Here is a 27344-nt window from a genome sequence, read left to right as displayed (position 1 = left end):
AATACTGAATTAACTTGCAGGTTTGGGGTGGCGTTTTTGTGTGTTAATACATGTGGCAGTGCTGTTGAAATTATAGAACAATGCATATTATAAAAAAGAATATATTTTGTTCAGTGTCTACCCTTACGTCTTTTACAATGAAACTTTTTACTACGAAACTTGCGTATATAAAAGGAAGACTTCAGGTCTGGGTTAAAATGTAGATGTAACTGTTGAAAGGTGTGCTGTGTACCTGAGCTGCGATTTCATTGTTCAGTAGAGACATGCAGTGCCCAGAGTGTGAATCTGCTTGCTAATGACTCAGGAATTAATGTGGTTACTTATATAGGTGCCTTGGAATGTCTGCAATGTCCTCTTGATAGTAAGGTTTTTTTCTAAAGTGTCACAAGTGGTCCAAGCACTGCACCATGGGGTACTGTGGGTGGTTAGATACCTAAACTTAGGTGTCTCTGTCAAGATCAGTGTTTTAGTTTAGAGCAGCAATATGGTTTTGAGGCTGAATTCCCAATCTCTAAATGGAACTGCTTGGGGTTTCAGAGAAGAGAAGAAAACCTAATATTTGCCACATTAAAAGGATTTTTGGATGCGTTTTCCTTTATTTCAAGTGTCAGCTTAGTGTGTTTCTTAGATGGTTACATACTGAGCTGCAGTGTTTCATGTGACAACAGATTTAATCTCAGGCACATATCAAAGCAAAACTTTTAAATATTTAAAAAAATACATTGCAGTCTCCGTTCCCGCCTCTTCTGGCACGAAATTCTACAACTGCATTCCTGTGCTTTTAGGAAGGATAAATTAAATTACAGCTTTAAGTACAGCTGACTGTATCTCAAAAATAAAGCAAGCAATGAGTAGTCTTAGTTTTGGATGCGAGATAGGTTTTGATAAGGAAAATCTCTTGGTTTGCAGCCAAGTATGTAATGACTGGTTAATAGGGGATCTACTACTACTGAGGTTTCTAACTGAATTCCATACCTGTGATTTAGCTATACTTCTATTTATTTTTCCTGCTTCATCATAAAAGAAGTATTAGGTAAATTCAGGATTTCATTTTCTGAAATTCTGACATATCCTTAAGTGTATTAAAATCAGAAGCCTTAAACAGAATTGTAACTTTATTTTACATATATACAACTCCATTTACCACAGCCAAGTATCTTTTTCTTTTGATCAATTTCGCATAAAATCAGCCTTTTCCTTCTTTTCTTTATAACAGCACAGTCTATGTAAACAGGATAGCAGTCAAATCTGCACACACACACAAAAAAGATAAAATTCTTTAAAATACTTGGAGATATTTTGTTAGCTGTGAAACAGCTAAAGGAGACATCCAACATTCCTGTCTGATTGTAAAGTGGTTATTACTGTGAGTGGTTCGTCTTCCTATGAGTATAGAGAACAGCTGGATTTTTTCATATTAATTATTAATTTGTACTGTTGTTTTTTAGGATGGTGGTTTAAGCTGGACCTATTTTTGGTGCTCCCATAATGTGTTTTCCCATAAACATATTTCATCTCTTTGAAAAATTGTACTAAAAAATGGATAATTTTTTCTTCTGTGTACCCATTTTTTGCAGAGATAACTGTTTTTTTGTGGTTCTCTTGAAAATGAGTGCAGATTTCTTTATATAAGTAGGCATAATGTGTATTTTTAAGCAATATTTTATTCTGTGTTGCATTTCTTTTGTTAAATAGTATTAATTAATCTTCAGTATTCTTTCATAATTTTTCTAGAGTGGAGATACAGTGCTGATTGGGGCTGTAAGAGGAGGTCATGTTGAAATTGTAAGGGCCCTGCTCCATAAATATGCTGATATAGATATCAGAGGTCAGGTAAGTACAACAATGTAAATGTTAAAGTAGTTCTTAAATAGGATGTGAATTTGAATACCCTGTTTCTAAAAACAGGGCTTTAAAAACTTGCTATTTTTACTTTGTGGGAAACTCGGATTCCCATCAAACATTAAAAATACATCATACTGCCATGCAGTTTTTAAGATATAAGAGATATGTAATTGCAATGACTTGTTAAGCAGCATTTTTTTCAGTTAATTTTTATAATGGTTGAAAAGCAAAAGATGTAAATTGAACTTATTTCCTCTGCCCTACTGAAGAGATGAAATACTTTTAAAAAAAACCCTTAATATTATTCTTACTTTAACACTTAATATTTTTAATGTAATTTCAATATATTAAGTACGATACACCTTAGATCATATCTGTTGTCAGGGCAGTTGTGTCACTGTGCTTGGTTGGTTCTTGTCTCCACTAACTTCTTTTCTTGCATTAAGTGGTGTTGTCAGTGATTTCTGTGTTTTCTACCCACCCTTTCTTCTTTTGTCCCATGATGAAGATAATGATTTTAGTCTTCTACCAAAAGCTCTCTTACTCAGCACAGTACTTGTTTTTATTGTTACATTCAACTTTCTTTTGCTTGAAGCTATTCAAATCACTCTGCTTGCGGGCACATATTCTCTACCGAGTTCGAACACAAAACTGAGTCATGGGGAGCTGCAAAGATTCAGTATGTGCTATTGATGCAGAGCCTCTTTGAGAAGCCAAGAAGCTTTTAGTTTGGAGAGAAAGTAGTGTTTGGATCTCTTCCTTTAACCTGTCATTGGAAACCTGGAATTGTGTGTCTCAGCTTTTTGCTGACATGGGTCTGAAATTCTGGAGCTTTTCAGACATCTTGATATGATGAAGGCAGTGCAGAAACAGCAGGAGAACCCAGCCTCATGGTGGGCAGGGAGGGTTGTGACTGGTAGTGTGAGGGTGTCTGTATAGCCATTTGCAGTGGTTAGTCTAGAGAATACGTTTGTGGCCTTGTTGACAGCATCAACAAGTCCACATTGTTGTTTTCAGTACCATCGGAGGAAGATTGTGGCTCTGCACTTGCTTCAGGACCCACAGTATCAAAATCAGTGATGAGCACTAGTGTTCAGCAACTCTCCTACTGTTTGGCATTGCCAACACCTGTCTGCCAGCCAGACCTGTTCTGAGGAGATTTGCTGCCTGCCCAAATCTGTGACATTCCAATTCTTGTCCAGCCTTCCAGCAACTATGTTCCTTGCTGCTCATTCATCTTATATGGACACTAGTCAAGGGAGACCTTGAGCAGACAAAACGTGACTATAGGGCTCTAGGAGCAAGTGTTGGGGCAGTGGAGGGTTTAGGTGGTGGTCTTACCAGTCCTTCTGGTAAGGGGAAAGAATCCAGCTGGGAGCATCTGGCAGACCTGTGCCTGTCTGTGCAGCTGATGTTGCTACTGAGGAGACAGCTTCCTCAGGCTGGTGTCTTTCTGGAAGCAACTTGGCTGCAGAACAGTTGGCATGAAACCTAGGTGACCAGAGAGGAAAGAAATCTTAATGATCAGGCTTGTTAAACTGGCAAGAAAGGCTTTAAACTCAGTTTGCTGTGAAGTGCTTGAGCAGGAGAGGAAGAACTGGAAATGAAAGAAGCAAGCAAGGGAGAAGGCTGCAAGGGAAACTGTGACAATCCTGCTTAGAAGCAGGTATGTGTTTAGAGGCTTTTCTTAAATGTCTCTGCACATGTGTGCCTCAAACAGAAAGAGTTGTGGTGCAGTCACTAAGCTGCACAAAGATTGCAGGCATGGAGTCTTCCTGGGACAGCACACACAGCAGGGGAAAAAAAAAAAAATCACCCAAGTTGATTTGCAACTATCAACCATTTCCCCTGGTTCAGTGATACAATGTATGGCTAATCTGGGTTCTGGTACTTGGGGTTGGCTGTTCATGTCCATCTACTTTTACAGCTTTCCAGCTTGCATGGCCTGGTTTTAGGCCAGCCAACCAATTCAAGAGTTTTATTAGACTACACTGTAAAATTAAGAACAAAAATGGGAAAAATTTTGTAAAGGCCTGGAAGTGGTTAGCACAGGAATATATATATATATATATATATATAAAATATTTTTTTAACTGCAGAGAAACATGACTTCACATAATAGGGGTAAACCAGGACAACATTATGGAAAAAGTTGTTTTATTTCATTAGAAAACTTGTATATTTGAGTTACAACTGAGTATATATCGTTTTAGAAGCTGTTTCAAGATAGGTTGAATGTACTTGGATTGTTAAAGCTCTTAATATATTTGGCATAGGTTTTTAAAGTAGACTTGTGTTCTCTAGCCACATTGTCATTCCCCCTCAGTGTTCAGCTGGTGTGTCAATTGGATTTGGTAGTGTTGCCCTTTGCCCTGAATTGTGTTAAATTTGCTATATTATGTGCTGTTCTCAATACTTTGTATACAGTTTTTGAAATTAATCCAACTGTAAACATTGAATACTCCTTTTTTTCCTGCAGGATAATAAAACTGCATTGTATTGGGCAGTTGAGAAAGGAAATGCTACAATGGTGAGGGATATCTTGCAATGCAACCCTGATACTGAGACTTGTACCAAGGTAATGATGAGAATTTGAAATGAATTGCTTTGTTTAACGTATGTTCTCAACTCCTGTGTGATGTTAAGATCATAACACCAAATTCAGTTTGTCAAGTGTTGGTACCTTGCACATTGTAAAAAACCAAACCCCAAACCCTTCTGAAATACAGAATTTATTCTCAGCAGTGGTAATGTCCCCTTTGTTGATAAACGTCACCTGCTACTAAAACTCCATAGCAGGGAAGGTGTGGGTACTTTCAATAACATACGTGCTGAAGTGCTGTTACTTGCACAGTAAGATTTAATTTAAAAGTTATCTTTTTGTGTTTGGGATTTAATTTGTTATGCTGTTGCTAGTTTTTGCTTGGTTTTGAGTATATGGAGATCTTTTTATTATGCCTATTTTTCCCTTTTAGGACGGAGAAACACCGCTTATAAAGGCAACCAAGATGAGAAATATTGAAATAGTAGAGCTTCTTCTGGATAAAGGAGCTAAGGTCTCTGCTGTAGACAAGGTAAAGCATATCTATTTGTTTACTTTAGGATGTGTAATCATTTTAGTTTTGCAGTAAGAATATTGTAGTGAGCTGTCAAGGCTAATACAGAAAGAGAGCTTTCCATATGCTTAATAATTAAATAGACTATAATATTTAAATATGTATTAATTCTCACCATTAATATATTGATCTTTTACTTCTATTAGGATGCTTTTAGTAATATGAAAAGAAAAAATTCCGGGTTATCAATAAAAATTTCACAGATAAGAATACTATTTCTTAGTACATTTGAAAAAGAGCGTGGTGTTTGTGATTTGTCACAGATGTTTGTTTTTGATTAATAGACATTAAACTAAACAATACCAAGGAGAAATAGAATGGTTTGTTGCTGTCCTCTTATGCATTACCTACTTTGTCTGTAATCCTTTTAAATACAGAAACATTTGGTAATTTTAAACCTCTTAGCATTATATTTAGGGCATATAAGTAATAGTGTTGATTTGGTGGGATAAGGAAACTTTTACCGGAAAGCTTTTTTGAGAAGTTTGAATAGACATTGAAAGAATTCTTAACAAGCAGTATCTTTTGTTCCAACCAGGTTTCTGAATTTGCTCGTAGACACTTGTTTCTAAGTAAAGATTACAGTTTCCATGAACTTTAAGATGCTGTTATAAACATTTGAGAAAGAAGAGGCTGCCTTAGCTTTAGCATTACAAGAACTCCCTTTTCACATGTCTTTTCTGAAACTTTTGCAATGCTCTTTTGAGGGGAAAAAATGCTTGCTGTAAGGTGTTGTGATGTTTGGAATACCTTAAGATGTATTTCAAGTAAATAACACATCTGAAATGATGTGGAACATACAGTCTGTTCATAAGCTTAGGAATTCATGTTAGATATTACTCAGTTTTCACTTAATTGCAGAAAGGAGATACTCCACTTCATATTGCCATTCGTGGAAGAAGCCGTAAACTTGCTGAATTACTCTTAAGAAACCCAAAAGATGGTAGATTGCTTTATAGACCAAACAAAACAGGAGAAACACCTTACAATATTGACTGTAGCCACCAGAAGAGTATTTTAACACAGATATTTGGAGCCAGTACGTATAAGTATTTAATTTTCTATTTTTTTTACTTGCTTGTATATTGATAATCCAGTTTATTCAATTCTGTATTGAAAAGTGGTAACTGTTTAGGTTTTTTAATCGTGCAGCTAATGGGAGAGCTTTAAAAAAAATCAGTTGGCCAAAAAATTCATCATTCTAAAAGCCTAACAAAGGTCAAATGTACCTTTTGTTTTTTACTTTGATACTGTGCAACTTCTGTTGGTCGTTTTGTTTTTACAAAGATTTTGCTTGTGTAGGAATAATTTTCTTTTGACTTACTGTGATTCAGGCTTTTGTTTGTATCTTTTGTTAAGCTCTAATGGTTTCAATACAAATACAGGCGAACCTGTCATGATTTTATGTACGAAAATTGTCATATTGAAGAGATTTCTTAAAGCAAAGTTCTGTAACATAGTATTTGTATTACAGGACACTTGTCTCCCACGGAATCTGATGGTGACATGCTGGGCTATGATCTGTACAGCAGTGCTTTGGCTGATATTCTGAGTGAACCAACCATGCAGCCACCTATCTGTGTAGGCTTATATGCACAGTGGGGAAGTGGAAAATCTTTCCTGCTCAAGAAGCTGGAAGGTAAGAGTGGATTTAGCCTTTTCTGTAGGTTCAAATCTATGAAAAGCATCGCGTGGGGAGTTACTAGTTTTTGTGACAGCCATTGGTTGATGTAATGTTATATGCAGGATTTAAATTTTGGTGTGGTCAGGTCATCCACAGGTTGCTTTGTTCATTTATACATTGTCGATTCCATCTTTAAGTGTTATGTCTGTTGTCCTGTGGGTTTCCTGCAGCAGTGAATCTACCCTTAGGTACTGCTGAAAGTATGGCTGCTGAAATGTGCCTTTCTAAGGGTGTTCATGTGTCAAATCAGGTTCAGACCTCTTTTGCTGCAGTATTTATTTATTGTGCCTCCTAGGTGTTGTCTTTTTTTTTCTTTTATGTTTAAGAACAAATTCCAGGCTATTAATATTTTTTCTTTCTAGTATATTTTCTGTGTCTAGTTTTCTTCCCTTTTTCCCTTATTTACTTTGGTTTTTTGAGCTTTCTGAAATGATAGAGGATGGCAAATGCAATATATGAAGAGCGTCAATGCTTTTTGCAGTGGAAATAGACATATTTTTTACAGCTTTAGCTTTTTCTAACAAAGGATGTTTTTCTGAGATGTTCGGTATAATTCAAAGTACTTTCACCAGTCTCAATGTTTGTTACTTTTTGTGATTTCTGTGTTTTTAAAAGCTTCTATATTAGTCAAAATAGGTCTCTCTGTTTATTTTGTTCACCTCATGCCCCATGTCATAAACAAAAAGCAGTGTGCATTTTTGATTGTGGTGTTTATTGCTGATGAACTCTTACATTTTTAAAACACTTTTTCAGTATTCCTGTACCTCATTCATCTTTTTATTCTGGATTGTGTATTTAATATTTCTTATCCAATAGATCCTAACTAAGTTTCTTCAGGAATTCCTGTTTTAGTAAATAGGAATCAAACAAACAAGTAAATACTGAAGCCTTTACATTGTACTGTTATATACGACTATTTGGGGAATATGGTTCACATTTCGATGAATGAAGTTTTGGGGGTGTTTGGGGTTTTTTTGACAGATATGATGTATTTATTTTTCTTGGTTTCATAAAACATGTTTTACACTTTTGAAGGAGAATAGGAAGAGACATAGGTTTTAATATGCCTTTAAAAGTAGAAATTGACAGCAAACAGTGCAAGTATTATGTATGTAAATCATTTCATTGCATGGATGAGAACTTAGGGTTTGCGCTTAAGTTTGAAGAAGAATTCAAGCATCATTGTCTTTTTTGGATCAGTAATAGGGAAAATGTATAGAGTCTAGTGAAAGGTGTTTCTTTTTCAAAGATGATCATTATTATACCTTTTTTGCTTTCTGTTCTAGAATGTTAACGTGTGAAAACTGGTCTTTGTCTTTTTGTTTCAGATGAAATGAAGACTTTTGCAGGACAGCAGATCGAACCTCTTTTTCAGTTCTCCTGGCTTATTGTATTCCTCACAGTTTTGCTGTGTGGAGGTTTGGGTTTATTGCTTGCTTTCACAGTGGATGCAAAGCTTGGAATAGCAGTGTCGCTCAGCTTATTAGCAGTTCTCTACATTTTCTTTAGTAAGTCTTAATTTATATGAAGTTTTGGAAGGTTTTTATCTGTTTTGGGGATTCAGTATTGTTTTGTAGACATGCATTGTGATTCAGAAAAAATACTAAATATTTTTGTAGAAAATAGCATCCCTTTGGACCCTTTCCTTGTGTTTTTCATGTAATTTGTGAGAGGGCATTCTTAAAAACAAGAATTTAGTATATTAACTTCACTGTGTTGCTGTTGCCATTCTCATTTTTAGCCATAACTGTTAAATATTCATTAGACTCCTTTTATCTGTTCAGACTTCGTGGTTCTTTCAGTTGTGAACATTGACTAAAATAGAGCCATAACATCTTTTTAAATTTTCAATATTTTAGCTGTAATTTACTTTGGTGGCCGAAGAGAAGGTGAGAGCTGGAACTGGGCCTGGGTGTTAAGTGCAAGGTTGGCAAGACATATTGGATATTTAGAGTTGCTTCTCAAACTCATGTTTGTAAACCCACCAGAATTACCAGAGCAAACCACTAAAGCTTTACCTGTCAGGTTAGTTATTTCATTTATTTACTCTGAATGGATAATTCAGGTTCACTCTATCAGTTTTCAAACTCTGTATTAATATGCATGTTTATCTTCTTATGAAAAGCTGATGAGATTCCTGTTTGAAAAACAGTAGCCCTGGAAGATCATGTAGTTAATTTTTTTCAGTGGGAGGAAGATAGTATTGTTTTCAAGAAAAACTCTTTGCCAGTCAGTGAAAGGTACTGCTTTTTAGTATTAGGAGTTTTGACTCTCTTATTAATAGAAATTTGCAACAGATAAAATAAAAATTTAATTTATAGGTTACTATGTTATGTGTAATGCTTGTTTCACTGATTACTTCTGTTAAGGTCTTTTTTAAATTTTTTTTTTTTTAATTTCCCGTAGGTAGAGCATCAGACTGCTCAAGGCTTCTAGTTTACCTGAAAGCGAGGAAAATTTATGCCATGTGTTTTATCATTTTGTTTACTCCTTGTTTAGAGACTTGTATTTTAGCCTCATGGTGCTTTTATGTGATCTTGTTCTTCTGGTTTTTTTTAATTCTCCATAAATATTTGAAAATAGCTCAGAATGCAGTTTTTAAAATGCTTGTCAGTATTGTATTTTGGCCTTATAAAGATATTTTTATTTTTTTACTGCCATCTGAGGTGCTGTTAGTGACGTGATCATTTTTATCATCTTAAGAAATCAAGTTTTAGGATAGGAAGTGGGGCAAAGAAGAGGTCGGTAACAGGAGAAGTAATAAAGAAAAAATATTTAAATTCCATGCAGAATTTAAAAATTTAAATATTAAAGTATTTTACATTTTGTGCCACTTGAAAAAACTTGCAGTTGCAAGGATGCAGAAAGATTTTTGTTTTGGTTGCCAGAAAATATTTAAAGCTTTCTAAAGCATACAAAATACATGTTTTTTTCTCTTTCAGATTTTTATTTACAGACTACAATAGACTGTCCAGTGTAGGTGGAGAAACTTCATTGGCTGAGATGATTGCTACCCTCTCTGATGCATGTGAAAGGGAATTTGGTTTCTTAGCAACAAGGCTATTTCGAGTTTTCAAGACAGAAGATACACAAGGTTTTTGTTACCTGAATTACATTTCCGACTATTTCAGTTCAATGCACTGTTATCAGGGGTTCTGTTTTTCACATTGTAAGCTCTTTTTAGAAACTGTTGTAGTCGTGTAGAAATCTATACAGAAGGGAAAACTCTTTGTATTGTTCTGGAGAGAAAAAGCCCTGATTTCTTTGCTCATCTTGATTTTATTAATTACATAAAGGAATATCTTCTGTGAAGTATAGGTTTCAGAAGTGTCAATGGAAATGTATATTTATATTTCATCCTTTTAGATGCAGCATGGTATTTCTCCATAGCACTTCAGTCATTGTTTCTAAGTCAGATTGTGGTGGGATGGTAACGCTGCAGTAACCTTTTGTGCAAGTTAGTTTTTAATGAGAAGTATGCAAGTTAATAGATTTTGTATGCACCTGTTATTACATTTTACACTAATTTTAACAGCAAATACTTGTTTCCTAGGTAAAAAGAAATGGAAGAAAACTTGCTGTCTCCCATCCTTTGTGATTTTCCTGTTTATACTGTCTTGCGTTGTTTCTGCAATTGCCCTCCTGGCGATTTTTAATGTAGAACCGGCCAACATGACAGTGAATGTTATTCTTATATCAGTTACCTGTGTTGTTGGTTTGGCCTTTATCTTGAATTGTCGCACGTGGTGGCAAGTGATGGATTCAGTTTTGAATTCTCAAAGAAAACGTCTTCACAATGCTGCCTCCAAACTTCACAAGTTGAAAAGTGAGGGGTTCATGAAGGTAATCATTTGTATGAATTGACCATTAAAAAAACTGAAACAAATCCCCAGACCTGTAGCCTTCTCTCCTGGTTTTGACTGAGATAGTTAATTTTCTTCCCAGTAGCTGTTACAGTGTTGTGGTTTGGATTTAGTATAAAAATAATGTTGATGACACAGTGATGTTTCTGGTTGTTGCCAAGTAGTGTTTGTACTAAGTTAGGGAATTTTCAGCTTCTCATACTGCCATACTAGTGAGAAGGCTGAAGGGACACAAGAAGTTGGAGGGAGCAGAGCCAGGACAGCTGATCTAAACTGGCCAAAGGGATATTCCATACCATAGAGCATCACGCCCAGTATATAAACTGGGGGGAGTTGGGTGCCGGAGGGGATCGCTGCCTGGGGACTGGCTGGGCATCGGTCATGGGTGGTGAGCAGTTGTACTGTGCATCACTTGTTTGGTTTGGGTTATGGTTTTTCCCCTCGCCTTGCTACTTTTCTTTCTCTTTTTATCATCTCCTTTTTCATTACTATTATTATTACTTTTTACTTAATTTCAATGATGAAACTGTTCTTATTTCAACCCATGGATTTTATGGGGTTTACCTTTTTTTCTGATTCTCCTTCTAATCCCACTGAGGGCAGTGAGCAAGTGGCTGTGTGGTACTTATTTGCCAGCTGGGACTGAACCACAAAAGTCCATTTTGGTGCCTAATGTGGGGCACAGAGTGTTGAGATAACAACAGATCTGACCAGAGTGTTAAAACAGACTTGTTATAAATATTCCTTTTGTTGATTTAATAGTTGCTGGTCACAGTGTTGATTTATTTGCTCTCAGAGCTGTTGCACATGTTCAGAGTTGTGTTATGATGTAATACCTTACTTTCAGTATGTGTTCCCTGGGTTTATATTTATCACCTCTGGGGCCTGGGCTAAGGTTCTTGTTTTGTTGTACTTTGTAATGCTGGCTTGTGATACAATAGAAGTGCTGGTCATGAAACTAATCCGGTACGTGTATTCAGCATTGCCATCACCTCTGTACTTTGGGAGTCATGTAATGGGAACTATTAATAAAACCTTGCCTGCCAGGTTGATTACAGTAGTGTTTGAGAATTTTGAAGATTGTGGATATCCTTGGGATGTTGAAACCAGCGTGGTCCTAGTGCAGAGAACCAGCATGTTGCTGAATGTGCTCCGGAACTTGTTTAAAGTAACTATTTAAGAATACCACACAGAGATCTGTCCCAAGGCTGGACAAGTTAAGAGTAGCAGGGTGTGTGGGATAGTATGGGTAAGTGCCTAGGACAGTGGGCACCTCCAGTGTTTTGGAACTTCACCCCTGAACAAGTGCAGAATCCAGGAAAACCAGTGAAATACTAGGAGAAACCATGCTGTCACCCTGGCAATTGTGGAGAGACAGAAATCACTGCAGTGTGCTGGGGCTTGACCCATGCCTGCTGGGTGCTGTTCAATGCTATTCAGTACCCTTAATGGGAAGAGAAGGTTTCTGGATCTGATGGCAAAGTGACAGACACTGCGGCTACTCCAACCTTGGTGATAAGACACTGCGACTGAACCAGAGAACCAATCCATGACAGTATCAGTCACCCCTATACACAAGAAGAAGTGGACATGAAAGTCAGCTTGTTTAGTAAAGGAGAACGAAGCAGGACATCTCAGGAGGAAGAGGAAGAACAAGAAGTAATCACTTGATTCCTGTCCCTAAGTGAGCTATGGGATATGTGAAAAGATTTTTAGCTGTTTTCCAGGTGAACACATTATCATCTGACTGCTGTGATGTGAGGTGACAGGGCTAATGGTTCAGAATTAGAGGACAGAGAAGCTGAGCAGCTGTGATCACTTTCTAGGGAAGGGAGTATTGACAAGGTGATTGGAAAAGGGACACAAGTCCTCAGCTGCTGGAGGTGACTCCTGTGAAGCGTGAAGGAAAGGTGTCCCTTCAAGGAAGATGTTACATGTCGCCCAGGCAAGTGGACTGCAATAGAGAGAGGTATCCGGTACCTGAGGGAATTGGTCATGCTAGAGATGATTGGTTGTGACTCAAACAACATGCAGTTACCCACAGATGCAGATGAAGTCCAATGCGCACAACCCATGTGGTGGAGATTTATATGGAGCACACCAGCATTGTATGCCAGGTCATTGGCAGCAATGAGCTGTAGAGACGAAAGGGCACTGGTGGTGGATGAAGTGGCTTGCTGACTTCAGGTATACGAATATAATCTCTCTTCCTCCCTTCTCTCAGCTGTGGAGAAGTTGGTCCAGCCAACTTCTATCAACAAGGATAGGTCCTACTCCTCACCTGTACAGACATGCGGCTCTGCTATTAACAGTAAACATCCTTTTGCTCGAGAGGGAGGAGGCAGAAGCTACACACCACGGGGTACACTGTGATTTTTATCTGTGGGACCGTGGAGAGGACATGAGGAGGTGGGATGGAAAACCCACCTCAACCCTAGAAGCACGGGTACTTGAATTTCAAGGAAAATCAATCACAAATAGAGGTACTTCCAGGAAGGTTGCTGCTGCAGTCTCCAGTGGGCAGTTTCCCAGATGGAGTGAAAGGGCTGACTTACTCCTGATCCTATGGAAAGAAATTCTAACCCATTTTTACAAGAAGTGGAGAACCCTATGACCAGGATTAGAAGGGCCCTGCCCCCAGCTGCGTGGAGGAGAGGGACAACCAGGTTTTCTGCACTGTGTGGATCTGATGGCCTGGCACGTCAGACGCAAGGAGTATAAGGCTCTAGTAGATACTGGTGCACAGTGTGCCCTAATGCCATCAGGGTATACAGGGGGTTGAACCCATTTGTATTTCTGGAGTCACAGGGGGATCCCAGCAGCTAACTGTGAGGCTGAAATAAGCCTGACTGGGAATGAGTGGCACAAGCACCCCATTGTGACTGGCCCAGAGGCTCTGTGTGTCCTTGGCATAGACTATCTCAGGAGAGGGTATTTCAGGGACTCAGCAGGGTACCACCGGTGGGCTTTTGGTGTAGCTGCCTTGGAGATGAAGGAAATGAAGCAGTTGTCTACCTTGCCTAGTCTCTGTTGTGAGGTTGCTGAAGGTCAAAGAAAAATGGGTGCCGATGGCTACCACAGTGGTGTGCCGGTGGCAATACTGCACCAACAGAGACTCCCCGATTCTCGTCCATAAGTTGATTCATCAACTGGAGAGCCAAGGAGCAATCAACAAGACTTGCTCACCCTTAACAGCCCCATATGGCCAGTGCAGAAGTCTAATGGAGATTAAGAGTGGACTATCGTGGCCTGAATGAAGTCATGCCGCTAAGTGATGCCATACCAGACATGCTAGAACTTCAGTATGAACTGGAGTCAAAAGCAGCCAAATGGTACGTCATAGCTGATACTGCTAATGCATTTTTCTGAATCCCTTTGGCAACAGAGTGCAGGCCACAGTTTGCTTTCATTTGGAGAGGCATCCAATACAGCTGGAATTGACTGACCCAGGGGTAGGAACACAACCCTACTATCAGCCATGGGCCGGTCCAGGCTGTGCTGGAACAGGTTGAAGCTCTGGAACACCCGCAATATATTGGTGATATTAGCGTGTGGGGCAATACAGCAGAAGTTGTTTCTGAGAATGGGAAGAAAACAGTCCAAACCCTTCTGAAAGATGGTTTTGCCATAAAGCAGAGTAAGGTCAAGGGACTTCCACAGGAAATCCAAATAAAACGGCAAGATGGATTTTGTGAGGATGGATGTGAGCAGCAAAATAACAGCTAGGTCTCCACCAACTAGTAAGAAAGAAATAGGCTTCCTTAGGCGTTGATGGTTTTCGGAGAATGCATATTCCAAAGTACAGTCTTATTGTAAGCCCTCTCTATGAAGTGACCTGGAAGAATGATTTCAAATGGGGCCCTGAGCAATGACAGGGCTTTGAACAAATTAAACAGGACAGTATTTTTTCTCTTTCTGTTTTTGTTATCTCCCTTTTCAGTAGTATTACTATTAGTAGTATATTTTATTTTTTTTCAGTTATTAAACTGTTCTTATCTCAACCAATGGGTTTTACCTTTTTTCTGATTCTCCTTCCCATCCCTCTAGGGGTGTGGGGGGTGAGCAAGGGGCTGTATGGTACTTAGTTGCCAGCTGGGATTAAACCACAAAAATCTTAAAATAGAGATTTATTTAGTTTAGTCATTTATTTAGTCAGGCCAAGTCTTACAACATTAGAATGAGACTTGGTAAGTTTTTGAAGGGAACACTTCTGTTCTGCTGGTGTACAAGATTACTGCTATTGCTGCTGGTGTACTTAGTGTGCAAGATCTGTCTGCTCAACTGGGAATGTTAAATTTGGGTTATGTTTTCAGTTTCTAATTTTGGTTTTGCTGAGAGGAAGGTACTAGGAAAACAGTTGTTCTAAATGATCAGTGTTTAGTAAAAGCTTACTTTAGATCATAAGATTAGAAAGAATAACTTAAAGTAATCTAAAGGTGAAAAACTAAGCGTAACTTTGGCTGTCTGCAAGACCTCTTTACCAAGAAAGGAGTGATAGCACTGAAAGAACATCCCAAAACAGTCCGCATCTCATGAAAAATGATAGAAAATACTATTGTTTTGCTGGGTTGTATCTAAACTGATAAAAAATGTACCCATCAAGCTGTCATCAAATATCCTCTATGGTCTTATTTGAAAATAAATTTTAGGGTCATGATGGTTACCTCTGTAGGTTACAGCTCATACATTGTGTAACAATATGTTGTGGTGATACTTTTTGTAGCACAGAAGACATCTGTGTCTTGCTACTGTGTTTCTTGACAGTTGTTTTTTGAGGGGTATTTATCCGGCATAACTTCAGCCATTTAAGAGTTAGGTTCACCCTTTGCAATCGAGGGAGAGAAATAGTTTTTTTTATTTTGTATGAGTGATGTGATCTTAATGTGCACATTCAAGTTTAATCTAGTGGTGACTAGATCAGTTTTCAATGCCTACCTGTTAGCTGCTGAAATTAGGGCAGGTGAATTCCACCTTTGTGTCTGTATTAAGGGTAGCTGTTAACTGTCTAACTTGATGCTGAAAAAACTTTAAAAATCTTCAGATTTCATGTCCTGAATAGGAGTGACTGAGCATTAGAACATAATTTGCTTAGCTGAAAGGCAGATAGAAAATTTTAGTGTATGTTTTATTTAAAACCTTTTTTGAGGATTAGATGAAGCTACAAATATTCTTGTTTATTCTTGAAATACTGATTTACTGTGCATAAATATTACTTTCTTTTAAAATAACTTTGCCATGGAATTTAAATAAGGATAGTTTGTGATGTTAAAGTGGAATATGCAGTTCTGCTGTACGTTTTTGTGCAAATTGGAAATCAAAATTTTGTAAGTGGCACTTTAGGACTTTCACTTTGGGTATTTATAAGTTTACTTTTGTAATCTTACTGAAGTATTTTGGGGACAAGTAGCAATCTGCAAAATGAATTATATGCATTTCTGTGAGTTTTAGATATTATAGTGATATCTTTTTCTTTCTACTTTTCATTTTTATAGGTTTTGAAATGTGAAGTGGAATTAATGGCCAAAATGGCAAAAACCATTGACAGCTTCACTCAGAACCAGACAAGACTTGTTGTAATTATTGATGGATTGGATGCTTGTGAACAGGACAAAGTTTTACAGATGCTGGATACTGTGAGTTGGATCATTTTATAAAGCTGATCTCTGGATCATCTGGATTATCTCATTCATAGATGACCTCAGATACATACAGTAATTGTGTCTGCAGAGTCCGTGTGTTGTAGTCTTTTAATGTTTGTGTGCATTGGCATAACTGTAATATAAGAGCAGTTTAAAAGTTGAAAATTAAATCCCAGTAGTACTACACGTTAATACTTTTGAAAAGTTTTGAAATAATCATATGTAAATTACTGAAAATTAATACTCTGTTGAAATAAACTTAAATGTTTGGAGAGGTTTTCATACTTACTTTTTAAGTACTTTAGATGAAAAATACTAAAATGGTAAATATGGGGGGGGGGGGGGGCTAGAACATTACTGCATAATACCTTCTTGGTGCTTACTTCCACTGTAACTACTACTGCTAACTTGTCAGGTATGGTTATTTCTAATTACGAGGTTCCTAATATTAGATATATCACACTGAAGGATGTGACATCTGTATACATCTCTTGTCCCATCAGATCTATAATTCAAACAGAATGAACATAAAATGTTGAGTTAGATGTTCAAATGATCCACAACTATTAATTATTAATTACTATTAACAAAGTGTTCCATCTACTTTTTTACAGGTGCGAGTCTTGTTTTCAAAAGGGCCATTTATTGCTATTTTTGCGAGTGACCCACACATTATTATAAAGGCTATTAACCAGAATCTCAACAGCGTTCTACGTGATTCAAACATAAATGGACATGATTACATGCGAAACATAGTCCATTTGCCTGTTTTTCTGAATAGCCGAGGGCTTAGTAATGCAAAAAAACTGATGGTAGCTTCGACAACCAATGGAGATATTCCGTATACAGATAATGCAGGTAAGGTTAACACAAAAGTTACAAAACCAGCGTTCTGAAAATCTGTTTTTTGGAACAAACTACTTAAATAATTGGCAGATTTTTACTGTTATTTTATAGATCAGTCAAATGGATATGAATGGAGAAAATGCTTAGCTTTTGTTTTCTTTTCTGTAGGATTGCATGAAGAGGTTGACAGAAGAGTTTCTCAGAACAGTCTTGGGGACATGACCAAGCTTGGTAGCAAAACAGCTCTCAATAGGCGGGTGAGAAAGATTTGTAGAGTAAATGGAGATACTGATAATACCTTTTTTCTTCTCTTTTCTTTTTTTCTTTCACATTTTTAATGATGTCCACTTGGAAGACTTATTAAACCATTCTTATGAAATTAATATAAATGATCCATGTAGGAAGAGTACAGTTATAAATCAGCAGAGCGATTCACTGTCAAAGAGGAAAAAGTTTACTTTCCACAAATACTTAAATTCAGCTTTCTGTGAATGCCGAGATGATACAGCATGCTGGTAGTAGCTATGATATATGTATGTATGTATATTTTGGATTTTTGTTTGTAAGCCTGTTGCAACATCCTGTGATCAAGTGATAGCAAGGGGCAGTAATTGAACAAATAAAGGAATTTAGAATATTATAGTACTAGAATTCTACTGCAGCATGTCCAACACATTTTCTTTCCTGCTTTCTGTTCTGTTATCCTATCTTTATGTAAGATCAGGAAGTGGTTGAATAAAAGGTATCTAGAAAGTAGTGAAAAGCAACACAGTCTGAGGATTCTGAGGTTTTTCAGCTACCGTAGAGACTTGGGGAGTTTTGTAGCAGAGGAACCTGATGTTCACTTCAATTTTAAAATGTAATTAGTAAGTGGATGGCATTTAATTTTTTTAAGAGAAAGTAGGAGATTATGATGGCTATTCTAAAATTAGTAAGCCTTTTACAGTGTATCTCGCTGTGTCACTCTATTTTGCCCTCTCAGAATTGGCATGGAACCAAAATGTGTAACTCTCACTAGTTCTTGGCTTGTATGGAAATCATGTTCAACTGTTACATGGCTAAATCAGAATTAAATTCTGGTAAATATTTTTATGGTATTTCATGTCAACTTCACAAACACATATTCACAAAGGTTCTAACTTTATAATCAAGTAAACTGAAGTACATTAAAAGTTTTTGATACTAATCAGTATTCATTGCTTTTTTGTATCTTTATCAGGATACTTACCGAAGACGCCAGATGCAACGTACCATTACCCGCCAAATGTCTTTTGATTTGACCAAGCTGTTGGTTACAGAGGATTGGTTCAGTGATATCAGTCCTCAGACCATGAGAAGATTGCTAAATATTGTTTCAGTAACAGGTAGGTGTGGCATGTTTGTGTACAGTAAAGTGTGTTGTATTTTGATTGCTTGTAGTTACTTTTTAGTGTGTAAACTGAAAAAGTCAGTCCATGTGTTGATTTTAAAAATCCTTCTTATAGACTATTTTATGTAGAATAAAAAAAAAATTAAATATTTGTTGTTTCATTGACTTAAGTTGGGAGGCAAATGATTCTAGTCTACATTTTTAGGAAGTTTTATATTTGTAAATTTTTAAGTGGGGTAATAAAATACATTTTTCAATTTCATAATACTCCAATATGAGCAAAGCTCGTAGTACTGCTGGTATCTTAAAAGGTAAACTGTGAGGCAAAACCAGGTATGTGTCCTTTATGTTTCTGCTATGGGTATTTGGAGTCTTTTTTCTGTAAATGGTTGTCTGGGGCTGACGAAAACATTTTATGAACTGTTTTCCTTCAACAAAACATATTCAAGACATTGTATCTTTGAGGTTTAAAAACTGGAAACAACTAGAAAAGGAGTTATGGAAGTCTCATAAAATCACGCTTCATATAGCCAGTGAATGGGGAATGATTATTTAGTGTCTTTTTCTGTTACAGACACTAAAAGGCACTGAATAACCTTACAGCTAACTGGTTCACAAATAGCAAGTTGAGTTACTTTTCACACTGTATATAGCTAAGTGCATAACTCTACAAAAGTATCATATGGATGCTGGAAGCTTACATGGATTCAGAAGCAATTAAATATCTGAAAAGTAAAATTCATCGTCTGGTTTTTGCAAACTATAGTACAGATGTGCAAGTATAACAAAATCATAAGCTGTTGCAAAAACAAAAAAAATCCTGCAATAACACTTCTAGTGTACTATTATCTGTGATTATATATATGATGATTTCATGAACAGCTTCATGAGCAGAGCCTTCAGGCTGTAAGTTATACATCATCACCAATATTAATAATGTAATTCTAGAAAATTGGCTAAAACTTGAAATACATGACCTGTAGCATTAACTTTTTCTTGGTTTTAAAATTAACTTCATTTGTGATCCATACCTTGTCTTACTAACTTAAAACAGTCTTTTCTTTATAGCTTTGAAGTTTACTTCATTGGTTCTTGAAGATGGCAGTTGTATGCTTAACTTGTTTTGACCATTTTTCATACGTTAATACATAGATCTTTCACAGTATTAGCATGATTCTTGTGTTTAGATTGAGAAATTAATGCTGTATGAAATTTGTTACAGTAACTTAAGGTTCACCTGCAACAGGATGATAGTAATCAGTGTTTAACCTGAAGCTGAAGTTGACCGTTTTAAAGAGTCTCATGTTCTGATCATGTATTTTCAAGAAATTTTATTAGGTTGTCAAACGATATTTTTAGATGTGACTTGAAGTGATTTTGAACTTACTGAGCTAAAAATACAGTAACAGGAAATTCACAGATCAGGTTAAAGGACTTGCATAGCTGTTACTTTGAGGAGGGAAAAAAACCCCACAGCCTTTCAAAAGAGAAAAATCCCCTGTGTTTCTTCCCACTTTCCCTGTTATATTAGGTCGTTTGTTGAGAGCTAATCAGATCACATTCAACTGGGATAGACTGGCTAGTTGGATCAATCTCACAGAGCAGTGGCCATACAGAACATCATGGCTCATACTACATCTTGAAGAGACAGAAGGTGTTCCTGATCAGTTGACTTTAAAAACCATCTATGAAAGGTAGGTGCTCTTCTGTTAATGGTATACACTTTCATGATTAAAATATTAATCATTGTTAATAATTGTTAGAGTAATACAACTTTCAAACAGCTACCAAGTTGTAATCTAAAATTCCCACCATCTTGCTCACCTCTGTCAACTTTTGGAAACTTCTAAATTACTTTAATTGCCATTTGGTGTATCATGGACGAATGTGTGCTTTGTATTAAAACCACAATTACACTAGAATTCTTTCACAGATAGCTATCTGTACTTCTGTTTTTTCTTGATACAATTTTCATCTTTACCTTGGCCAAGCTAGGAGTTAGGTTTTCTTCCCTAGTTAGAAATCTGAACTAAGCGCTACAAAAACTGTCCATACCGGTAAAGGTCTTTGAAGGTTTGGTGCTTAGCAAGCGTGCTTGAAACTATGGCAGTGCCTTATGCTGTGGTTAAGGAATACAAAAGTGAAGCATGACTTTTTCCATTGCTGATACAAGTTGCTGTCCAACTGAGCTGTGTAGGTATTGCAACTGAGAACAAATTGTCCCTGTGCTGTCAGCAAACATGCCTCTCCAGAACCTGGCTGCTTGTAAGAAAGGGCTTGTGGATTGTGACAAGTGACCTAGTGACAGTGGGAGGAATGGAAGAGGAAGAATGTGACTGGGAGTTGGGCCTATAGCAAAAATGCAGAATCCGAGAATGAAAGCCAGTGAGAGGAAAAAAGGGTTTGACTTTGGTAAGAAGTAATTGAGATCAAACGAAAAGGACAGCTGAGGTAAAGAGGGAAGACAGGGATTAATTGAACGAGTTACCAGAAAATCTGGAGACTTCTCAGGGTCCAGGGAAAGAATAGAGAGGAGAGCGAACTTGGACAGAAAATTTTGGGAAGGTGCCCTGCACTGGGAATCAAGGAATGGCAGATGATGAACTGGATGGGATGGACTGGAAATAGTTGAAGTGCTGAGAATGGCATTACAATTGATTGGGAATGACAACTGGAGTGAGTTGTATTGGGAAAGTCAATGTAAGGTTAAGATTTGAAAACCCAGAAGGTAAAGGGGCAAGGGTCAACTGGGCATGATGAGGCTGAGGATTGAAATATACAAAGAGGGCAAGTAGTAGACTGGAGTGGCTTCAAGCTGGGGGGTTGTTCCTGAAATACCAAACTTCAGAGGTAAATGAGTGATTAGAAAACACTTTCTTCTAGAGAATGGGTCTAGTTTCTGGGTTTTGCATTTCCTATGTGAGTGTAAGATACCTGTGAAATCACAAAGTAATGGGAGCCCACCTCTCCATTGTTGGTTCACAGGGCTAGTGTCACAAATCTTTATGTGATCAGGTAATTAGAGTAATTCGGAATCATCACAGATTCCCTCTCCTGCCATGCTTTTCAGTACCTTTTCTGTAGGTGTTTCTGACTTCCCGTTATTTAGATCTGCCATATGCCATGTTTCACAATTTTATATTTTCAGTATTTACCCAACAAACTTATTACAGCTTTTTGATTATTATCATCAACAGTAATAAATCACTTTGGAGTGATTGAAGTCCAAAGCTGTCTTCAAGACATAACAACCTTTATGTTTTCCGATAAACCTAATGAGGTATTAGAGACCTGATTTGTTCTCGTAAATAGGTACTAGTAATTACAGTATAAACTAACATTAAATCTGTAGTAAACCAATGTGAGGAGAAGGAAAGGACAGTCACAATTAAATGTGAATGGCTTATTTGGGTTCTGGATTATTTGTTGTTAGTACAGACACTTGAGCTGTTGATACGCAGTGCCAAGTGGAGTGTGTCAGGGTTTATTAGTTCAGGTGTGGAGGAGATTAATGACTTCTGCTATGCTGTTGTACCTCTTGCTGTGCAGGTTGTTTGGGAGTAATATAGCCACTTGAGTGGAGTGCCAGTTCATAACTGACAGTTATAAACATATAAATAAATTTATAGTGTGTAAAACTAGGATCTGTAATGTGAAGAAACAATGAAGAACCCTGTACTAGATATTGAAAAAGGGAAGGTGATGATCTTCTTTTAAGGAAGATCAGGAAAACAAGGACAAGAAAAAGGACCAACATTCAGGATTCTCTCTTTAGCAAAAAATACCAACAGGATTATTTGATCTGAAAATTATAAAGCTACAAGACTGAGTTTAATTAATTAGCCATAAAAAAGGGGGTTTCATAATAACAACATTGGTGCATGATCAGGAAGAGAGTTGATGTCTCTTAGCCACTTCTGTTGAACCTGTTTAAGGAATTAAATATGTAACTCTGCTGATGTCATGACAAAGCTGAGATGTCATCTTTCTGGTGATTTGTGTGATCGTCTTTACCATTTGCTGAATATGAAAAGGTCTGTAAACTCTTCTCTGGGGTTATCTAATGCTCGAAAAATTCTGTTTTATCCAAAATAATCCTTTCTGTGTCACTGTAATTCTTTTTATCTACAACTGTTTGAAGTCACTTGGCTTGAATATCTGTTTCTGTGTCAATTCAAAGTAGACTATTTACTTTAGTTCCTCTTTTAAAACTTCAGTTTCTGTTACCTAAGGTTTTCTGGTTTATAGAGCAGCTTTCCCATTTGGAGTCTCATGAATAGATACCAGATTTTGATACTTTTATAGCTTCTGTTCCTGTACTGAGTTTGTGTTATTCCTTCCCTGCCTTTTATTCTGCAAGCATTTTTAAAAAAATATTTTGTTACTTTAGAACAGGAGTCAGAATATAATATTCCTAGTCTTGAATAGTTTGTGTCAAACTACTTTTTCTTGTGACAGTGCAAATTCTTCTTTGGTTTTGCTGCATTTCTGAATTCTGTGTTGTGGGAGTGGGGTCTGCTTGGACATCTCTTTTGGATGAAAGGGATATTGTAGGTTCTGTGTTAAGCGTGGGAGTTTCACACTGAATCACATTATATAAGGAGAACGCTTTGATATTTTAGTTACTTTTCCAACTTTTAAAATATCACGTGTTAAAAAGCTTGTGAATCACCAGGGTTCCCTTGCAGTGAGAACTCTCCCTTGTCTTCCTCTTACCTGCTGACTCTGCGGGGCAGAGGGTTAGCAAGCTGGATTGATCTCTTACAGGTACCCTCAACTGAAGAGTTACAGTAGATAATTTGTGTGTGAACTGAGGGTATGACAGGTGGTAACAAAACGTATGTTGTGTTACTGCTGTATCTGTGGAGGCAGGTTATACCCAGCTCTTTGCTATCGATACTGCTAATGCTATAGGGAGCGTGATTCCGTGCAGGAGTTACACGCGGTACCTGTGTGTACGGGGCAGCTGTGCCGGCAGGTGGCACCAGCAGAATGACTGTCTGTCCAGCTCTGGCAGCTTCTGTTTGCTTGTTTGTCTCAGCATATTCTGTATTTGTATTTAATGTTAGTGATCTTTTTCACTAGGTGCTTTGATTTTTCAGTATTTCAAAGAATAAGCAGTACTTCAACATAAAAGAAGCATAGTAAAATGGAAAGAATCAAGTAGTCGAGCATTAAGAAAGGAAAGAATAAAACCAGTCTGCAGTTATTTCCCCTCTGTATGCATTATGATATATGATTTGTATGATCATATGCTATCTTGCCTCCATAATATTACTGTCTTATAATGTCCAAATTTAATTTTGCAAACTGTATAGACAGGCCATGTAGTAGAGGGGAGGGCCATCTTCTGTCACATCTCAGTGCTATCTGTTGTAGTTGAAAAGAATTCAATAGGAAAACAAAGACAACTGAAAGCTACTGTAGAACTATTTGTCAGTGTGCGTGATGCTGGACTAATTACCTCTATCATACCTTTCACTTGGACAGTATTTGTGCTTCTGTTGGGAGGCGGTATACAGTTCTGTAGGCTGATATTAGTAAATGCTCAAGTGTTCAGAGCAGTATCTGAAGCTAGTGGGAACTCTGTTTTCAGTTGGAATACTCTGGGGGAAAAAACAGGTATCTCAATTTGGTTACTAAATAAAAATACCCATATCTCTGTGCTTTATTTTTTTATTAAAAAAAAAAAAAAAGCTAAGTAATGTATTCTGATTGTGAAGGGTTGTTGGGGAAAGTAAATTTGCAAGTAGATTTTTTTCTGTAGATTTTTTCTGTAGATACTATGATGAATATGGAAGACTATATTGATGAGTATGAAACCAGTTCTGTCAGGAGTAGTGTTTCTTTATTGTATCATACTTCACAGAGATGGGAAAACCTACTGAATGTTAAATTTACCACAAAAAAATAAAAACAAAAACCAAAACCAAAATTAGGCTTCAATTTGTGACAGAGGCACTCCTCTGTTGAACAATCTTTATGAATTGGAACCACTTAGACTTTTATCTTAGTAACGGGTGGACACACTATGTTGTTGTTCTTTTGCAGAGGAGAACAAGCCCATGCTTTGTAATTGTGTCAAATTTTGGAAATAAAAAAATGGTTGAGTCTACATTTTTGGCTTTTGATCCAGATTCTGGAGAAGAATATCTTCACTCTTTTTACTTCCTTAAATTACTTGTTGTATCATCTCACTTCTGTCTTCTTACTTCCAGCCTTTCTCTTTGCAGGTCTAGATCTCTGCTTGGGTTGGCTTTCCAGCTGGTATTCTTATTAGTATCAGTATTTACTCCTTTGGGTTTATGTGTTACCTTTTCAAGTCACCTTATCATCAGGATTTTCATGCAGTCACCCTCCGTGCCAGGTTAAGCCCTTAATTCTGATTTCTTGTCTATTGTGTTGTCCTTGCCCTTTTGAGTTGAGGTTGTTCTATGGTCAAACCCATTACTGTCATTAACCCACCTCTCCATCTGGTCTGCTTAAATTATTTTTACCATTTTCTTTATGATTTTGACATACAGTTGATATTCCTCTACATTTATGCTGTGCTGCATTCTCCTCCATGTTGCTGTAAAGAGTCTTTCTAATGCCAGTTTTGTGAAATGCCAGGATGGTTTGCAGAAGTTGCAAAAAGCAAATTTTTAAAGCCCTGAAATGGAATAAAATACATGCACTTTCTGTAAATGAATTTGTAAGAGAATTAAGTTGTCAGATTAAAGCAAGTTTCTGTTGAATGTTTGCAACTGATTCTTCTCAGACTTGTAAATTAGCCAGCTATGGGAATGTGCTCTCTTGTGAAGGCTAAATGAAACATCCATAACAGCTGAATAAATGTCAGTGCCAGATCTAAATAAATGATATACTGGGAAAAGTCATTGTGGCTTTTGTAGAGAGAAAATATATTTCAAGAAAGTGAATTCTCAAACAGTCGATGAACGTGTGAAGGCAGCAATGTAATAATTTGAAATTAAAGACATTTTAAGCAAGACTTGATCTAAGAACATTTAAATGTATTAAAATGTAAGGTAATAACAGGCAAGATTGCCTCAGGAAGAACAAAAGAAGGAAGCAAATGACAGGAGTAAGTGTCTCATGAGAAACTTGCAGGTGAGGTTTCCAAAGATAATCCTGGTGTTCTTTGACATACCTGTAAATGGTCTGGCAGAGGCAGAAGATGCAATCGGGGAGTATAACCAGGACAGCTGTTTCACAGAGGGTTGTGGAAGCAGCTATGAGTAAATTACTGGTCAAAGTCATTGTGGATATAGGTATCATAACGTACTAGGTAAAATAATCTCATCTATAATTCTGCTACTGTAGTAATGGGCTGTAAATCTGCATTGAGGAAATTAATTCACAAATCATTGGTGATTTCTCTGAAAAAATACATTCAGTGCTCAACAGCAGTCAAAAATGAAACTGTCTTTAGAAGTTACTAGCAAAGCACTGGAAAGAAGGAAGGTATTGTATCATCCAAATCTGTTATGTATCTAAATTCTAAACATTGTGAGATTCTAGTCACCACATTTCAAAAAGATTGTACCAAAGTAGAACAGATATTAAAGAGGATGAGGAAGGGCCCTAGTCTCGCATAAAATTTTGCTGTGCATGTCATCACTGTCTGATTTCCCATGCAGTGAGGAGTCCTCGTTTTGCTTGAATACTTGCTCCTCTCTTTTTTGGATTCTGAAGTCTTCCGTGGTCTAAGATGTTTGATTAACTTATTTAGTTTCCCCCAAGGCCTTAGTTTTTAATTTCAGTTTGAGGCTCTGAGTTTTTAGTTGTCATACTTTGTTTCTTGATATTTTCTACTGCTTAAGGCTGTAGATGGCAGTGATTTGATATTGCCACCTTGTTGATTAAAAATCATGCTATTAAAGCTGATTGTATGGGAGAGAATGTCTTCTCAGTCCCTTTCCTCATTAAATTTACTCACTAAATGAGATAATCTGCTGAACACATTTTATCTGTTTATATCCTCCTTATCTCGGCAGAAACCAAAGTCTGCAGTGCTTTGTCTATTGGAAGATGTTCCTAAAAGTCACTAAATCAATTTTGTAACCCTTGCCTGTAGGCCTTTGTCCTTCTGCAGCCTGGAGGTGTTAGGAAGGATTTCTGCCTCTGTGAGTTAACCAGTTGTCTTCTAGATGTGGCAGATTTACCAGTTGGTGACTGGTAACCACTTCTTAAACCACACTTTAACCAATTCTTAAAGGTGTTAGTAGCTGGACTGTTTTCTCCGATTAAAGTCTGTTCCGTGTGTTAAGGTTTATACAGTTGAAAGTGAAATTCAGGCATGTATATGCCCCTTGAGTTCAAGAATGCAAACTGACCAACTAAATTTTTAAACACTTGAAAAACTATGGATGGTCTGAATTTTTACTGAAGTTCCTGCAACGTCTACAGTTCTGCTAGCGTGAATGCCTGGAATTGCTAAACGCGAGGCCTGAGTCGAATCTCCTGGTGCTTACCTTGTGGCTAGAGCCTGTCAGGGTCCTTGAGAGTCTGTAATAGCTGAAGCCCTTAAAAAGCCTAGACAAATAAATGTAGATTGAGCATGTTTGCAGCAGGAGGAAAAGATTAGGTTCAGCACAAAACACAGCAGCAAAGGCTACTTTAATTTTAAGATAGGTATGTTTGAATTAGTTATACCAAGTGCTGGGGCAGGCTGCATGACAAGTTGAAGGAACCTCTGGTCCTAGTGAGCATGATGAATTCTCTAGGCAGGGACAGGCACTATAGTAAAGTTCCAGTTGGCCTTTGAAAAGAAGATGACAGGGAACATGCTGCACGCTACTAGAACAATGTGATGATCTACTTGCTGTGGAGGGCCCCTTGGGGGAAAAAAGTCAATACAAAGTTTATAATAATCCATGAGAATTTCCTCATGATCATGTGTGGATTGTTCAGCATTGAGGTAGAACATTCACCCATGAATTAGGTAGATCCATGGTAAGTGTTGTCCTCTCCTTCATGCAG

General features: G+C 37.2%; 1 protein-coding gene across 3 annotated transcripts in view; it reads left to right on the top strand.

Annotated features, from left to right (window-relative positions):
* The window catches only part of KIDINS220 (kinase D interacting substrate 220), an 80811-nt gene that overhangs the window by 20559 nt on the left and 32908 nt on the right, over positions 1-27344 (top strand). For all 3 annotated transcript variants that reach the window (XM_040597803.1, XM_040597802.1, XM_040597801.1), the window contains exons 9-22: positions 1735-1833; positions 4325-4423; positions 4821-4919; positions 5823-6000; positions 6436-6600; positions 7974-8153; positions 8505-8670; positions 9588-9739; positions 10199-10488; positions 16001-16141; positions 16762-17005; positions 17162-17250; positions 18213-18357; positions 19894-20056. In XM_040597803.1, the coding sequence (XP_040453737.1) occupies positions 1735-1833; positions 4325-4423; positions 4821-4919; positions 5823-6000; positions 6436-6600; positions 7974-8153; positions 8505-8670; positions 9588-9739; positions 10199-10488; positions 16001-16141; positions 16762-17005; positions 17162-17250; positions 18213-18357; positions 19894-20056 (2210 nt within the window). The remainder of the gene's footprint in view (positions 1-1734; positions 1834-4324; positions 4424-4820; positions 4920-5822; positions 6001-6435; positions 6601-7973; positions 8154-8504; positions 8671-9587; positions 9740-10198; positions 10489-16000; positions 16142-16761; positions 17006-17161; positions 17251-18212; positions 18358-19893; positions 20057-27344) is intronic.

This window comes from Falco naumanni, chromosome 6, assembly GCF_017639655.2.
Source record: "Falco naumanni isolate bFalNau1 chromosome 6, bFalNau1.pat, whole genome shotgun sequence".
Classification (NCBI taxonomy): domain Eukaryota; kingdom Metazoa; phylum Chordata; class Aves; order Falconiformes; family Falconidae; genus Falco; species Falco naumanni.
This window is presented reverse-complemented; position numbering and strand designations above follow the sequence as displayed.